We start from the raw sequence: 16,814 nt of genomic DNA on the forward strand, positions 1-16,814 counted from the left end.
AACTGTCTAAAATTTCTTCGATCTGTTTGATCGGAAATTTTTCACTAATCGTTTTCTCATTTAATTTCCTATAATCTATTACTACCCTAATTTTCCGTTTGCCTGACGCGTCACCTTTCTTGGGGACTACCCAAATAGGAGAAGAATATGGGCTAGCTGAATGGCTTATGATACCATTTTTGAGAAGTTCATTAATTTGCTCCTCAACATCTTTCTTAAATGAGAAAGGGAACCTATACGTTTTGGTGTAAACTGGTTGGTTATCTATCGTAGGAATTTTGTGTTGAATTTCTGGAGTGGCTGTTAATTTCTCTCCTGCTTTCAAAATAACCTTTTGATTTTCCAAAATTGTTTTGAAAAGTTTGTCCTTCTCAAATTCTGACAAGTGATTTGTTCGTATGCATTTATTCAGGTCATCCTCAGATAATCTGTTTTCTGATGCTATCGGTATCGGCGTTATGGTTTCAAAATTGTTTACTTTTATGTCCAATAAGCTAGTAAACGTTGGTTTCGTCTTTTTACTTGTAAGAATTCTTACTGTGGTTTTTCCTTTATTTGAATTATATAGTCCGGGCTCAATGATTGTTGAGTCAGTAAGTTTCATGAAACTTGGAACAAACCAATCACCATCTTTTGTCGTAGCAATTTCTGCAGAATGGGCGAACAATTTCTTTGCTGGGAAATACTTTTTAAATGACAATTTATTGCCTATAATTTCAATTTCTTCGGTATTGTAATTTATTATCGCTCTGTTCTTTGCCAATTCTTCCGAACCTATTAGGCCATCGAAAAAATTGTGAAACTTTAACACGTAATAAGTTTGTGCTGGAAGATTGCAACCGATAAGATTAGCTTTCCCCTTTTCTTTGATATTGTAAGTTCCAGCAACATTTTTAATTCTTTTGTTTTTCGTAGGGATGCAATTTTATATAATACCTGGAGAAATTATGTTTTTATTTGCCCCGGTATCGATTAGTAGATTAATAGTCTTATTTGTTTTTGTATTCGTGCTACTTATGTAGGGCAAATAGTCTAAGTTATTCTGTGTGTCTTTTGTACCCAACAAAAATTCAAATCCACGTTTCCATCTTCTTCTTCTTCAGACTCGGATGGGCTATCAGTATGATGCACTTCATTATTATGAAGCTGCTTTCGATTTAATGTTAATTTACTTTTTGTAGATTCCACTTCCATTGGTTGTGGAAACGATTGTTTGATTTCATTTTTATCGTTAGAACGATAAGTTGCCAGAAATTTATCTTTCGGGTTTGTTTCGTAGTTTTTCGAAAACTGTTTCCCATCTCTAGTTACCTTAATGGGATGGTTCTGATAAAAATGTTCTTTAGAAAATTCTTTTCTTTCTTTTGTCCTTTGTAGTTCCGCGTCAGCGGTGGCTTCATTACATCTAAATTTGCATACAAAGGCGTATGCTGCCTCTAAATCCTCTGGACATGCGGCTTGCGCATACCCAAAGTATGGCTGTTTCAAGCCGGATAAAAAGGCGGCTAACCCATCTTCGTCAATAAATGCGTTTATCGCATCCCAATTATTGCGAAACTTTTCTTTCTGCTTTGCCTGGAATTTAATATTTTGGAGTATTTCATTTATTTTACTATAATATTTATGAATGGTCATGTTCTCCGTCATCTTTGTTTGCCAGATTTGACTTTTGTAATAAGTCATTTCTTGACGATCTCCTAAGGCGTTTGTTAAAATCATTTTGATTTCGTCAAAATTTTGGGGGTTTCCTGCTAGGCATATTATATCCTTGGCTTTTCCCTCTATTTTATTAATAGTTGCTGTTACAAAGATATTAAATTGCGGTTCTGGAACTAGATTTTTAAAAATGTTTAGCGTGTTTTCGGCTGTGCTCAGCCACGCTGATAATTGTTTCTTGTTTCCGTCATAAGTCGGAATCGACTTTATGGGATCGGGAATTCTGAAAAACGCTTCCGCACTTGCTATTACAGGTGGAGGTGATTGGTGACCCGTAACGGAGGTGTCACGTTGAACTAGTGCATTCAATGTTTCTTGTTGCTTATTCTGCTGAGCTTGCATAGCTTCCAGCATGCTTGTCATGGCGTTCATTTGGGCTGTGAACTGTTCCATGTTGTTAGTTTCTTGTTCTTGCAAGACAAGACCTTCTAATGTTACACACTGGTTGGTTGGAATGTGGGACAAATCTGCACTTTCTTCACTAGATAGCTCGCATTCAGAACTGCTATCTGTGTGAGTATTGAATTTGTTCCTACTTAAGAAGTATCTAGTTTTTTAAAGAATGTCAGACTGCTTAGAGTTTTTAGACATTTAAAAAAATCATGCCAATTTTAAACGCATTGGCTATAAGTTTATGCGATTACTGGAACGCAAAAACCGGAGAAGAAAAAAAAAATCCACTGTTTCACTTTTCTACCTACCCACCAAATGGTGTTGATTCGTTTATTTATTTATTTATTTATTTTTATTTTATTAATTGCTCGGCCACGTTGGGTTACAACAATTCGTTGGAAAAAAAGAATGGTGTTAGGGACGTAAATAATTTCACTTTCACTGTTATTACCCGGTTTCCAATGCGTCTATCTGGTAGTGCGCTATTGGTACGCGTTGTTTTGTAAAAAAAGATGGGAAAAATTAAAATTACTTACGATTTTTCTTGCTGTCGTATTAGGGCGAAGGCTACTAAAACGATGACGGTACTCCGTGTGTGCGGTAACGGGGGAATCCTCTACTCCTCAGCGACGGTTTCGTCTGTGGTGCTTGAAGATGCTCGATATCCGTATTATTTTGGTACACTTTGCGGGATCACTTTCGTACGGATTTATTATGTCAGCACTTCCACTGTTTGTCGTTACTTTGTCACTTTTCGTAACGGCTACCCGGCTGCGCCAATAATGAGTCCAAGTAGAGAGAACCTGTTTATTCTAACTCCAAATTACAACTACTGGTAAACACGCTTCAAGCCCAGGTGGCCTGCGGGAGCCGCGTTGCTCTGGAGACCGCTGTCGTCTGGTCCCACGGTCGATTGTCACTGGAGACCGCTGTCGTCTGGTGCATGCACGGCACACTTGCTCAAATTCCGCTAAACTCTTGTTTAGTTGGTACCGGTCTCATCACAGCATGCGTTCAACGAGTCGGTGCGCATGTCGAATTGAACAGCAGAATGAAAATGCATTCTGCGTTTGGTTTAACAATATACCGCATTTAATTTTTGCTTGTCCGTATAAAATGTTTTCTGCCATGTGTCCCAAATCTACAAACATCAGAATGTGCTTTAATTTTTTTTAAACATAGAGATGTAACAGAAGTTTCAATTTTGAAATCGCAAAATCCGCGCCAAGCTATTTGAAATCCGCGGCAGATTTTCAAATCCGCGCCAATACGAAAGCAACTTATAAAAATATTGATTATTGACAATGGACATGTGTGTCAATCCATATATTCGCCGCAGCAGTTGCACTGCACTTGGTTCACGTCCTGGGATAAAAAAATGTTGTCGTGGACATCATAAAGCGCACATTTAGCGACGCGCAGTAAGTGTGTGTCGAGCGCACAAAATAACTAGTGTGAATAGACTAACGGTCGAGCAGGGCTCCCCATAGGGCTCACGGCGCAATTCGTGCGCGCGGCCCATAAATTATTTGTTTGTCGATTATGTGTTATATTTATTACTCAATCTATTTGGCGTAAATGTCCCACGGGGACATGTTGGCCTACACAGGCTTTCAAGACTTTATTGAGTATCATGCAGCTGACACAGAGAACTATTCTACTAATTTGTCGAATTCATAAATTTATTGAAAAAAATATTTGGTATAAGATCATCGTTACGTCCTATGCATAACTAATACTTATTCTATAATCGGTGCCGAGTACTATCAATTGTAAAAGCTTCGCTTGTATACGAAAGTTGAGCGAGTTAACGTGTGGAACTTTGAGTTCAAACAAATTAGCATTATGGTAAGTAAGAAATCAGGAAGCTGCTCTTCCTGTTTTATGTATGATTGAATTGCTTAAAATCAAGTCTGATTTTGTAGCTACTTCTAAAACTAGTTCTTTAAAGAAAATACTGAATGAAAAAAATGCTTTTAACTTTAATCACTACCACTAGGTGTTCTCAGTGCAATCACTCGGTGGCACCAATGCGCACATTTTAAAGAAATAGAGATAAGAATAGATTCACTTATCATTCTTCAGTTCATCTACTCTTTTTAGCGTATCTGCCTCTTCACCAGGTAATTTTTTGCGTTGTTCCATTCGTGATTCGTTTTCGATCCAAAGCTTTTTTCACTCTCTTTCACTGTTATTGGTCTCTCTCAGCAGAGCGTATTGCAGCGGGAAGAAAGAGAGAGCGCATATTGCAGAAGCGGCATCGTCTCTGAGGATCAGAAAGAGAGTGAACTATCGTAAGCCAATGAAACGCTCTCACCGCTCTTATCTTGTACTGTGTTCAGCGCAGAAAGCTAATGCAAAATGCCAGCGCCCAGAGTGTTAAAAAGGCTACTTGAGGGTTGTCATGTTTCACTTTCTTGAACTGAGTAGTAATAATATTCGTTAAATCTTCATTAGCGTCTCGTTTCTTTTTAACAATGTTTTTTTTAAACAAGTTTCTTTTGTGTTTGTCTGTAAATCTTCGATATTTTTATTGGGGTTCCCACAATTTATTGGTCAGTTCCCATGATTTTTTGGTGCTTTCTCACAATTTTTTGGTCGTATCCCATAGATTTTTGGTTGGTTCCCATAATTTATTGGTATTTTTCGATTGGATATCAATACAATTGGACCAAACAATTCTAGGAAACGACCAACAAATCGTGGGAATGCACCGAAAAAAATTAATGGGAACCAACTAATAAATTGTGGGAAACCAGGACCAGGAAATTGTGGTTGTTTTTCTTTTTCTATTTTTCTGTTGTGCGTCTGTCTAGCCAACTTTGCTTTTAACAATTATTCCTTTGGTGGAACAAACTTGTCTAACTCATTGTGGAAAAATTGCATTCCACTGATATGTTTTCGATAATTGAATAGTCTGACATGCATGGTCTTTTTTCTGTCATAACTAATTTGGAAGTCGACAAGCGTCGCTTAGCTTTCGCATTTGAGTGGGAAATGGTGATGACATTTTGGAATAGTTTTGTCAGTCCATAAAAATCATGCTGCCAAATAGAACAGTATAAAACTCCACACCATCATTAAAAGGTGGAAGCGAATGCTTCGAATTTTTACCATCAAATTTTTTTATTCAAAAACTCAAACTTCGTCGAGCTTTTCGGTTTCGGTTTTCATATTTTTTTCCTCTGCTTTCATGGAGAAAACCTTTCTAGGTATCATGTATGAAACGAGGTAATACAAATCGTGGGGAACATTGTTCTCAGGCAAGTAAGTTACTAATTTCATCACATACTTTTTCATATCTTATTTAAGAGTGGTGATGATCTGTTTATTTGTCTCATACTTTGTTAAGCAATTAGGTAAAATTTTCTCTTCAATATTTTTAACTCTAGTTTCTAAACACAAATGCTTGGTTTCAAAACATTATCTATCTTTTTTTCTTCCAACTTTCCCTAACCAACCTGAGATAAAAGATTTGATACGTTCATAAAATTGAATAAGGGGACGTCCATAAATTACGTAACGCTCAAAGGGGGGGGGGTTCCCTGTAGCGTTACGGTTTGTTACATAGGGGAGAGGGGGGGGGGGGGGGTTCACATTCTGTTACGTAACGTAATACAATCCTATCACTGGTCACTGACAAATGATCGCCCACCTGGGTAAGTTTTGCACTTTTATTTCTTTATATCTTTTGATAGGGAATACGAACTTGACATTTATAAAATACCAAAACAGAGGTTTGACAGAAAATTGCCATGCAAAAATCCACCGTGTAATACAGGTTTAAGAGCCGTGTGTCTCAGGTAAAGACTGTAGTTTTCAATCTTACCGTCAACAAAATTCAAACAGTTACATGTCATTCTACGCTAAACGCATCGACCTGTATATTATTGTTGGTAAACAACAGTCGTGCGGTGCTGTCAATCAAGATTAGTTGAATAATTCGGCTGCCTCGATCATCCGGAAAAAATAGTGTGATTCAAACGTTCGCATTACTTGACGACGGATCGTCCGCCACGTTTGTCGAACACGATCTCGTTTACGAGCTTGGATTGGAAGGGCAACATCGACCCTTGTGTCTTAAATGGACGGGCGGTACTCGACGAGAAGAGCCAGACTCTATGCAGGTGTCGCTGCAGGTATCTGCCTTAGGCGGGAAAACTTTTCAGATCAGTAAAGCACATACAGTCGCGAGCCTTGCGCTTCCTGCGCAATCCTTGTGCGTTACGGATTTGCTAAGCAGATACGATCATCTTCGAGGTCTGCCGCTTACTTCGTACGATCACGTACGACCAAGGCTACTGATAGGTATGGACAACTGCCATCTGGGACAGGAGCAGAACGTTGCCGAAGGACGAATAGGCGAACCAAAAGAATGATGATAGGTTTAAAGAAGTAATACACATACATAATGAAGATGCCATATGGAATGAAGAAGATGCCAATGTAATCGAAACAGATAGTGTTCCCATCATAAACATTACTGAACAATTGAAGCCAATCTGGCAAGATGTCTAAAAATTCTCAACATATATACTATGCGTTTCTGTAATTATAAATTTTTTATCTAACTTTCCTTTCATTAATTAAACATTAATTTTAATTAAACATTAATTAAAACAACTCTGCATACTTTATAAAAGCAATCAAATAAAAAAATATAAACCCATATTTTTTTGTATTTGTTGATGCAAAACCAAATTAAGGGGGGGGGGTGTTCGATCATGCGTTACGTAATTTTGGAAGTGGGGGTCTCCTCCAACGTTACGTTTTGTTACGATAGGGGTGGTGAGGGGGTAGAAAAATCCCAATTGCAGCGTTACGTAATTTATGGACGGCCCCTAAGAATGAAATCATTGGTTTCCATAAATTTGATCAATTTTCCGGCATTCCTGGACACCTCAATAATAAATCGATTTCTGGATTTGATACCTTTTATGGACAGTATGCTAACAATGACCACTTCGTGATAACGTCATCTTCATGATGATAACTCAATTTGATCCGTCGAGTGTGTCAATTTGGTTTTCAATGCATAAAGCTCATCAATGTTTAGAAGGTTGACTTGTACTGCGTTGCCTAACATTGGGGCCCTTCTCGATCCTAGTCAGCTTTTGGTATAGAGTTTGACAGTTGGAGGCTGAAATCATGTAAACACTCTAAACAAAACGACACATAGAACTAGCCTCCAATTTTTAGGCTAGATTATTCTAACCTCAAAGTTAGAATTAGATTCGAGTACCTGCTCGAAAAAATGGCAAAACAAAGTGGTGTTTTCATTTATCCCAAGGTGTATTAAAGAGATCTGGCGATGGAAATTTAGAATCAAAGTGTTTTATACCCAAATTTGAACATCATTTTTTGACAGGGCGGGTGAAAACTTTTGCTCAAACAAGCTTTCTGGAGGCTTGACGAATACACAAAACACTCTTAAACTCTTCATTCAGAAACAGGAACGGTAAAAATCAGCCTTCTAAATTCATACACCTTGGGATAAGCCCACCTGTTAGATAGAACACAGACAGAACAGAACTCATGTCTATAGAGAACCACCAGGTGAATCAATGTGCGATATATCTCACATTTCGTGCGGGCTTGAAGTCTTCTGGATCTCAGCAGTCGGTGAAGCCCATAGTATGCCCGATTCCCCTGCACAACGCGTCTCTGGATTTCGCTGCTGATGTCGTTGTCCGAAGTAAAGACCGTCCCAAGATAGCAAAACTCCTTTACTACCTCGAGACTGTCGCCGTCGACTAATATACTGCTTCTCAGATGGTCTGAGTCACCGGCAAGCAGGCATTTCGTCTTCGTTGCATTGATCCTCAATCCAATTCTTGCTGCTTCGCGTTTGAGTCGGGTGTATGCCTCACACACCTTCGCTGTTGTTCTGCCGATGATGTCGATGTCATCCACGAAGCCATGAAATTGGAGATACCAGTAGAGGATCGTGCCATGGATGTCGTTGTCCAGCACCGCGCCTCGAATGACACATTCCAGGGCGATGTTGAAGAGCAGACAGGAGAGTCCGTCACCTTGCCTCAGACCCCTGTGAGATTCGAACGATTCCGACGTCAAGTTCGATTCTCTCATTTGCACTGGACCCCGTTCATGGTTGCTTCTAACAGCCGGATCAACTTCCCAGGGAAATGGTATCGCTGCATGATGCTCCATAGCTCATTCCGGTCTATGGTGTCGTAGGCCGCCTTGAAGTCGATGAACAGGTGGTGCGTTGGGATCTGGCGCTCTTGGATTTTTTAGAGGATCTGCCGTACAATGAAATTTTGGTCGGTGATGGATTTGCCTCCAACAAACCCAGCATGGTAGCGCCGACAAAATTTGTAGCAAGGGTCGCAAGTCTGCAGAACAGGATCTGGGATAGAATCTTGTAGGTGACATTGAAGACTGTGATGGCTCGGAAATTCGAGCAATCCAGCCTGTCGCCCTTTTTGTAGACTGGGTGAATAACACCCAACATCCACTCCTTGAGTAGTTCCTCCTGCTCCCAGACTTTCATGATCAACCGATGCATTTCAACGGTAAGCCTTTTCTGCCCCACCTTGAAGAGCTCGGCCGCCAGACCATCGCTGCCGGCAGACATATTGCTCTTAAGCTGCTTGATGGCGCAGGCAATCTCATTCAGAGATGGCGGGAGCACCTCGTCGTCTGCACCGATGCTGTCGCTGTTGTTACTGTTGTGCTGCTGCTGTGGTGGTTGGCTTGTTCTGCCACTTGCGCCAGCCTCTCCTGCCTCTGCGCCATTCAGATGTCCTTCATAGTAACACTTCCACCTTTCGATCATCTCCCGCTCGTCCGTCAGGATATTTCCTTCCGCATCCCGGCACATTGCAGTTTTAGGAGCAAACCCACTCCGTGCCTCCTTCAATCTTCTGTAGAACAAGCGGGTGTCCCCCGACTGAGAAAGCTGCTCTAGCAGCTGTTTTCTCAGTCGTCTGTAGATCTCCACGTTCTGATGGGTTTCATGCCGTAGCATGCGGACGTACGCTCGTTCCGACTAAACCGAACTCACCCAGACTCATCCGGACTGATCCGGACTCTAAGGGACTCCTCCGGACTCATCGAGATTGATCCGGACTGATCCGGAGTCAAATCCAGCTATGATCCGGAGTCAGAGTCATATTTTGCGTACCGGAGTCGGAGTCATATTTTGCGTACCGGAGTCGGAGTTGATCCATGACTCCGCTTCCGGATTCTTCTTCTTTGGCTCAACAACCGATGCCGGTCAAGGCCTGCCAACACACTTGTGGGGTTGGCTTTCAGTGACTTATTGATTTCCCCCCATAGCAGGATAGTCAGTCCTACGTATGGCGGAACGGTCTATTTGGGGCTTTGAATCCATGACGGGCATGTTGTTAAGTCGTACGAGTTGACGACTGTACCATGAGACCGACCACCCGCTTCCGGATTACCCATCACTAATGGCGAGTAGTCCCGTCAGACATAGCGAGGGTTGCGAGTAGTCCTATCAAACATTGCGGGGGTTGCGAGTAGACATGGACAAAATGATTCTTTGTGACGATTCGAGCGAGCTGGCTCTTTTGCTTACAGCGAATCACGAGCGAGCGGTGATTCGTCCGCTCGCGCTAGCCATATATTAGCAATTGGACAGGATACATAAGTAATATCTTTCGTGAGGTATTGCTTAATTAATGCAGATTGTTCTCGAATAATAGAATATATAGTTAATGGTGAGAAAAAATCAATACACAAAATACACATTAATGGGAGCACAACAACCACTAATGAGTTTTTATTTCATTAATTGTGCTCCCCGTTTTTTTCATCCGTGGCATCTGTTCATAAATGAAATAATGATCTTTTTAGACAATAGCTATAATCAGGCAGGAAGAAAAAACAAAATGTCACTTTGTGAACGAATTTTATAACAATCATTATAATAGTGAGTATTTATGCAATAAGGCAAAGCCGTCCTCCTGTATAAAAAAAAACATAGCGTGAGGCAATTAAAATACTTTTTTTTATTACAAAACAACTGATATTATTTATCGTAATAACTGGTTTCCTACAGCGAATACAGCGAAAAAATTCAGGTTAGGTGATAATTATTATAACCACTATAAATCCATTTTGTGTACGTCGAAATATACCTTACTTTTTTTTAAATCTGCTTTTTATCAGCGGCTCTACAACCTAGTACGCTATCGCACTGTCTATCAAAAATATGTAGCGAGAAGATCAGGGTAGCTCGCGAGCGGCATGGATGCTTAAAATCCATGCATAAAAAACAGCCTAGCTCGCGAGCGCAGTGCCTATCCAAAATCCATGCATAAAAAACAGCCTAGCTCGCGAGCGCACTGCCTATCCAAAATCCATGCAGAAAAAACAGCCTAGCTCGTGAGCGCCCTGCCCATCCAAAATACGTAGCGAGAAGATCAGGGTAGCTCGCGAGCGCACTGCCTATCCAAAATCCATGCATAAAAAAACAGCCTAGCTCGCGAGCGCACTGCCTATCCAAAATCCATGCATAAAAAACAGCCTAGCTCGCGAGCGCCGCCTATCCAAAATCCATGCAGAAAAAACAGCCTAGCTCGTGAGCGACCTGTTGGTCCAAAATCCATGCAGAAAAAACAGCCTAGCTCGCGAGCGCCAACATGCATAGTGAGAGGATCAAGCTAACTCGCGAGCGCGCTGTCTGGACAAAATACGTAGTGAGAAGAAAAGGGGCGCTCGCGAGCTACCTTGTTCTTCTCGCTACGTATTTTGGACAAGCAGTGCGCTTGCAAGCCAGGCTGTTTTTCTCTGTGTGTTTTGCACATATGATGCGCTCACGCTCTACGATGTTTTATACGTGTGTTTTGAATAGGCAGTGTGGGTCGACGACAGTAGCTTGTGATGTTTTTTTTATGTTAATTTGAGTTTTAGTTTTACTTAACTACAATAAAAATATTTACTGTTTTTACATGCAGCTATTTACATAAGTCCGACAGTATTATAAATTTTTATTTATTTTTGTCTCAGGGCAACTAGTTTCAAACGAGCTTTTTTATATTTTTTTATGCGAGCGGGCGAATCATATTTTTCTGGAATGAAGAGCGGCGAGCGGCCGCTCACTAATGGGAGCTAGCGAACCATATGATTCCCGCTCTTCTTGCCCATGTCTAGTTGCGAGTAGTATCATCTGCTTGAAATATTATGGTATTTTAAATAATCTTTGATTTTTATTCATTTTTCTTGAGGTGTTTTTTGTCGAAATGATCACTATTTCAATTTTTGTGGATTTTTTTTAAATAAAACATCAAAATTCAGGTGTTTAGTATACAAACTGTTTAGTATACTACAAATTGCACTGTTACATCCAAGCTACGCGTACCGGACGACAACGGACGATGCCATAAAACAGCGGTCGGCAAACTTTTGAGGCAAAAGGCCAACATTAGTAAATGATCGAGTACCGCGGGCCAGGAGAATGCGGTTTTTTTATTATTGTGTTTAAATGATTATATTTTAATCTTTTAGAAACATTTTGGGAATTGTTGTTGTTTTTCTGTAATTATATCATCCACGCATGGTTCGCAATTGAAGATACCTACTTTAAAAACTACAATTACAATTACAATCCTCAATCATTTGAGAATCGGCAATAGATGGCCAAAAATGTGATTAGTCAAAAAATAACAAAAAAAAAAAGAATCAATATCGCTTCTTGAAGACCCCATCCTTCCACGCCGCAAAAAAATATTATGTATATTCCGGGGATGATACAAAAGTCTCGGCTAAGAAAACATCAAAGCAAACGTGGAGTCAGTAATTTTTAAAATGCTTTATGGACAAGTCATGTCATGTCAGATAAATTGATATCTGATTCATGAAAAAGTGCTATGAAAAAGCGCTTTGACAATCGTTGTACTCGTAAACAGCAACCGAGTGGAATCCTCGTTGTCTTTAAAACAACAAGGTTTCTTTAAATGCTCGTTTTTGTTTTCAAATACTATCGAAAATATCCCTAAAATAGTTTAAAAGGAAACCAACTGATTTGTGTGAAATTAAAAAAAACGAATGAAACAAAATAAAAAAAAAAATGCTTGAAAATGTATGGAGCTGTTTCATTATATTTAAAACATTGTACAGGCGTCCCCCGAGTTCAGACGATTCGCAGATACGACGATTTTGATTTTGACAATTAAAAGTTGTCATTGGAACGAAAATGATGCTTATTTTTAATTTTCTGCGCTGATAACCGTTGCACTCACATTGCCAAAGATTCCACAACTACCCGATCTTAAATATATAGTGTATAAACATGAAATGCTCTATCATCAAATGCATGTCGCATGCAATTCTTTCAATAAATTTATTGTAACCAGGCTCTAGTGTATCTCATCAATATTCAATTTCGTGTGCGATTTCCTTCATTACGAATGTCTTATTGTCGTGTTGAAACAATGTTAAAATTACATAACGGTTGCATTAACACAATTGACAAATTCATCGGTTTATCATGGGATTATCTTCACCCGCTCTAACAAAACGTTAATTGCACTTTGAATAGTAGTATCCCATGAGACAACAGAAAACCTCTATTAGTTACCTCACCTTGACACCTTTATCATTCGAAATCTAACCATGATGACCAAAACAGTAAACCAACCAACTTAAAAGCGTGCGCGATCAACGAATGACATCCCGTAGCATCTTAATTGGACTGCGAACAGAAGTTTGTCGTCGCATAAGAATATTTCTGCGTTTTGGTCGCTATAATCTTGGCACTATTAGACAACAATCAAACCATCAAAAGAGAGCCCAGGTTCATTTTTGAGGTTCCAAAAAAATCTACAAATGAAGACAGAGGTACAAGTGGCTACATTACTGGGTTATTTGGGCCGGGAGATCGATGCAACCCGCCAAACAATGTAATAGTACTTGGGAAACATGAACACACATATCAGGATGCAGAAATCGCGTCCACTGGCTTCGCAATGGCGAACAATGACGCTAAAACACAATGCGTTCAAGTTAGGTGAATTTCGGCTGAAGTTCGACATGACACCCTAGTCCACAAACTGGTACATTATCCATCACATGTGTTCCATCGAATTTTTCTGGACCAATATGATGCAAAAGCTCTACTCTGACAATTTTGTCGCAAAAACATAGGATGCCTATTGGATATATATTGTCCAAGGAAGCTTAAATAATTACCTTTCAAATGATTTACATGTAAAGAAATTATCTCTCCTCTACTCTCTACAGCCGGCCCAAAAAGGCCATTTTTTCAAGTAAACGTTACGGGGATATTGATCACGAGTTCGAACATACCGAACGATCCGCCATTCAATAGAACTTTAATTAAAGTTGAAAGAGTACGATGATATACTATGTTATTCTAAAAGATATTCAGTAATTTGTATAGTTTCTTCTCATCTTTCAAAATCAGTCAAAACCTTTGGCGGGCCGGATTGAATGTTGCGGCGAGCATTTGGCCCGCGGGCTGGACTTTGCCGATCGCTGCCCTAAGTGAATGAACTATTTCCTTATGTGATTCAAAACCCTGTATTTCGATATCTGTATTATGCCCGAAACATGTTCCATTCATGTTATATACAGTTTTTTTTTTAAATATTCCCTTGTCTACCACCATCATAAGAACACAATACGCCAAATATAGGAACCATACTACCATGATGGCTAAAACGGACTGCAAGAAAAATGTGTTTTTTTTTTTTAATTATTATGTTAAACGGTAAAAATGTTTCAATTACCATATGTTCAAATATTCATATATTTACTCTAACGGCACTTAAGCATTAACTAAGTGAATGAACTATTTCCTTATGTGATTCAAAACCCTGTATTTCGATATCTGTATTATGCCCGAAACATGTTCCATTCATGTTATATACAGTTTTTTTTTTAAATATTCCCTTGTCTACCACCATCATAAGAACACAATACGCCAAATATAGGAACCATACTACCATGATGGCTAAAACGGACTGCAAGAAAAATGTGTTTTTTTTTTTAATTATTATGTTAAACGGTAAAAATGTTTCAATTACCATATGTTCAAATATTCATATATTTACTCTAACGGCACTTAAGCATTAACACACATCGGTACTACTACAGATTGCATCACTATTGGTACATTTACATTTAACCTAGCTGATACAACCTTAACATTTGAAGCGCCGCGTCATAAATTTTCAATTAAAGGCTTTTGCTCACCGTTTAGCATCTTGTCTGTCAGCTATTTGAACGAATGAAGGATGGAAGAAAGGACGTGAACGACTTGTGCTAAGCTGCTTATCGCAATGAAAAAAAAAATGAGTGATAACAGTAGCAAGAGAAAATGCCGCTCTAATTGCTCTCTTGCCATGAGCTATATATTCCCTCGAACGAAGTGTAAATAGTAAGAAATATCGGAATTTCAATGGACGGATACATACAGCTACGTAGCTTTGTTATTAAGTTTGATTTTATATTGCTCATAACATTTTTTTGAAAGCAATCAGGCTGAGCTGGTGTTCCTCGTGGCTATTTTTCAAAATCTTCTTTATTAGTACGGCACGACCGATATCATAAATGACGAAAATGATTTCCTGATAAAGGATTTAAATACTCCTAATTGTTCATAATTTTCCCCTATCAAATAAACCAATAATCGAGTACGAACTAATTGCCCAGCTTTCTCATCCCCAACTTTGAGGTCCAACTGCTAAATAACTAAGATTTCCATCGATTTCCATCCTTCGAGCTTTAGCTTTAGTTATCAAAAATGCAGTCAAAATTTATATAAATAATAATTAATAATAATAATAATAATTTATAATTGATACAAATATAAATAAATATAAATCAAGTTAAATAATTAACATATTGAAATTACTCGTTTTTTTTAGCACCCCCATCACCACTCACCGTCACCCATGAACAACCAGACCATAGTCACATCGGTATGCACACACTAAGCCGCAATATGCCTCGTCCTGGGTCACAATCACCACCCCTACCGCCGCCACCACCACCGGAGGAATCGGATCATGCTGATTTTGGTCGACCACGTAATACCCATAATAGCTTGGTGGCACCGATCGTACCAGATGATCAAAATCTGCCAGGCTGGGTTCCAAAAAATTATATTGAGAAGGTGGTAGCTATCTACGATTATTACGCCGACAAGGACGACGAGCTAAGTTTTCAGGAAAGTTCCGTGTTGTATGTGCTTAAGAAAAATGATGATGGATGGTGGGAGGGCGTTATGGACGGCGTGACCGGACTATTCCCGGGCAATTATGTAGAACCTTGCGTTTAAAATTATACATTAGCGAGCTAAATACTGCAAATAACGTTTGCTTGAACTGCGGTTTATGATATGGTTTCTATTGCTTACATTTTATTTGAGTTAGGGTAACTGTACCAGTATTCGGCAGTGTACCTGTTTTCGGCAGGGTAACAAAAAACGTGTAATTACGCAGAAACGCGTTGAACATAGTCTCCGCACATATTTTTTTAAAATAGAGATAAACTCTTTTGTTATTCATATACTATGTATCACATCATTTCTTTGCATATTTTTCAAAATATCATACGAAATTTGCAGAGTTCGCAATTTTTCGGCATATTTGCTGTCAGCCAATAGTTCGGTAGGTTTCGTTATTAAGAGAACCAGAAAAGTAAACTAATGAAAGTGTGGTTTTAAATGGAAGAATCTGTGGTTCTTGAATTTATTATAACCCGTTTAGCATTTTAGAATCACGAAAATCTAATATTTATTCCCTTTAAATGCTGCCGAAAAAAGGTACACGGTAAATGTTGATTTTTGACAGATCAATGCTGTAGGCTCCTGCCAAAACTTGAAACAATAACACACTTTTGATTTCGTTGAATATTAATTTATAATTTGATCAGAACAATACAATGCGTATGTCGACACATAAAACCACACTTCTTGTATCAAATATCACCAATTTCACTATAAATAATCCAATAACTTGTGAGACAAATTGTAATTTGTGAGCCAGTCGGAGTCTTAATCTATCAGGCAATCTCTTTTCTCCAATGCCTACTTTGTTTGTAACTCAAATCAAAATAAATGTAAAATTGCCAGCAAAATGCCCAACATATAATTAATAATTTAAGTACTTTCAACATCAATCTTAGAAAGCGAGAATTTAAAACATTTGAACATTTTTGTATACCTATTGGCATTGATTAAACCATTTACCGACCGACCCGTATTCGCTTTGGCGAAAAGAGGTCAAAACTGCCGAAAATAGGAAGAATAACAGCATTTGCGTTTACACGAATATTTCAAAAAAATACATTTAAATTGGCAAATAAAAATAGCACAACATAATACGATAGTTTACAAATAATGTCATACTTTCACGAAAAGTAATAAAAATTGTAAGTGTTCGAGCACATTTTTCAAGTTTTTATTTAACCGCCGTATTAAATCGAGTCGAGTATTTTATGTATACATCCTTTATCTATGTATGTACCTTTATCTACATATATATAAGGTGTGCGCGCCTTCAGGGGTGCGTTTTCGTGTGAGTGCTTTCGCAGGTGCGTATTCGCGTGGGTGCGTGCTCGCGTGCGCGCGTACGTGCCTGTGTGCGCTCATGCGTGTGTGTGTGCGTGCGTGCTGGCGTGCGCGCGTTCATGCATGTGTGTGTGCGTGTTTGTGCGTGCGTGCGTGTTTGTGCGTGCGTGCGTGTTTGTGC

At 39.1% G+C, this 16,814-nt stretch overlaps 1 protein-coding gene across 2 annotated transcripts in view; it reads left to right on the forward strand.

Annotated features, from left to right (window-relative positions):
- LOC121591474 (abl interactor 2) overlaps positions 1 to 16,511 on the forward strand; it is a 42,065-nt gene extending 25,554 nt beyond the window's left edge. For both annotated transcript variants that reach the window (XM_041911996.1, XM_041912004.1), the window contains one exon: positions 14,988 to 16,511. In XM_041911996.1, the coding sequence (XP_041767930.1) occupies positions 14,988 to 15,400 (413 nt within the window). In that variant the 3' untranslated portion in view covers positions 15,401 to 16,511. The remainder of the gene's footprint in view (positions 1 to 14,987) is intronic.
- The last annotated feature ends 303 nt before the right edge of the window (positions 16,512 to 16,814 follow it).

This window comes from Anopheles merus, chromosome X, assembly GCF_017562075.2.
Source record: "Anopheles merus strain MAF chromosome X, AmerM5.1, whole genome shotgun sequence".
Classification (NCBI taxonomy): Eukaryota; Metazoa; Arthropoda; class Insecta; order Diptera; family Culicidae; genus Anopheles; species Anopheles merus.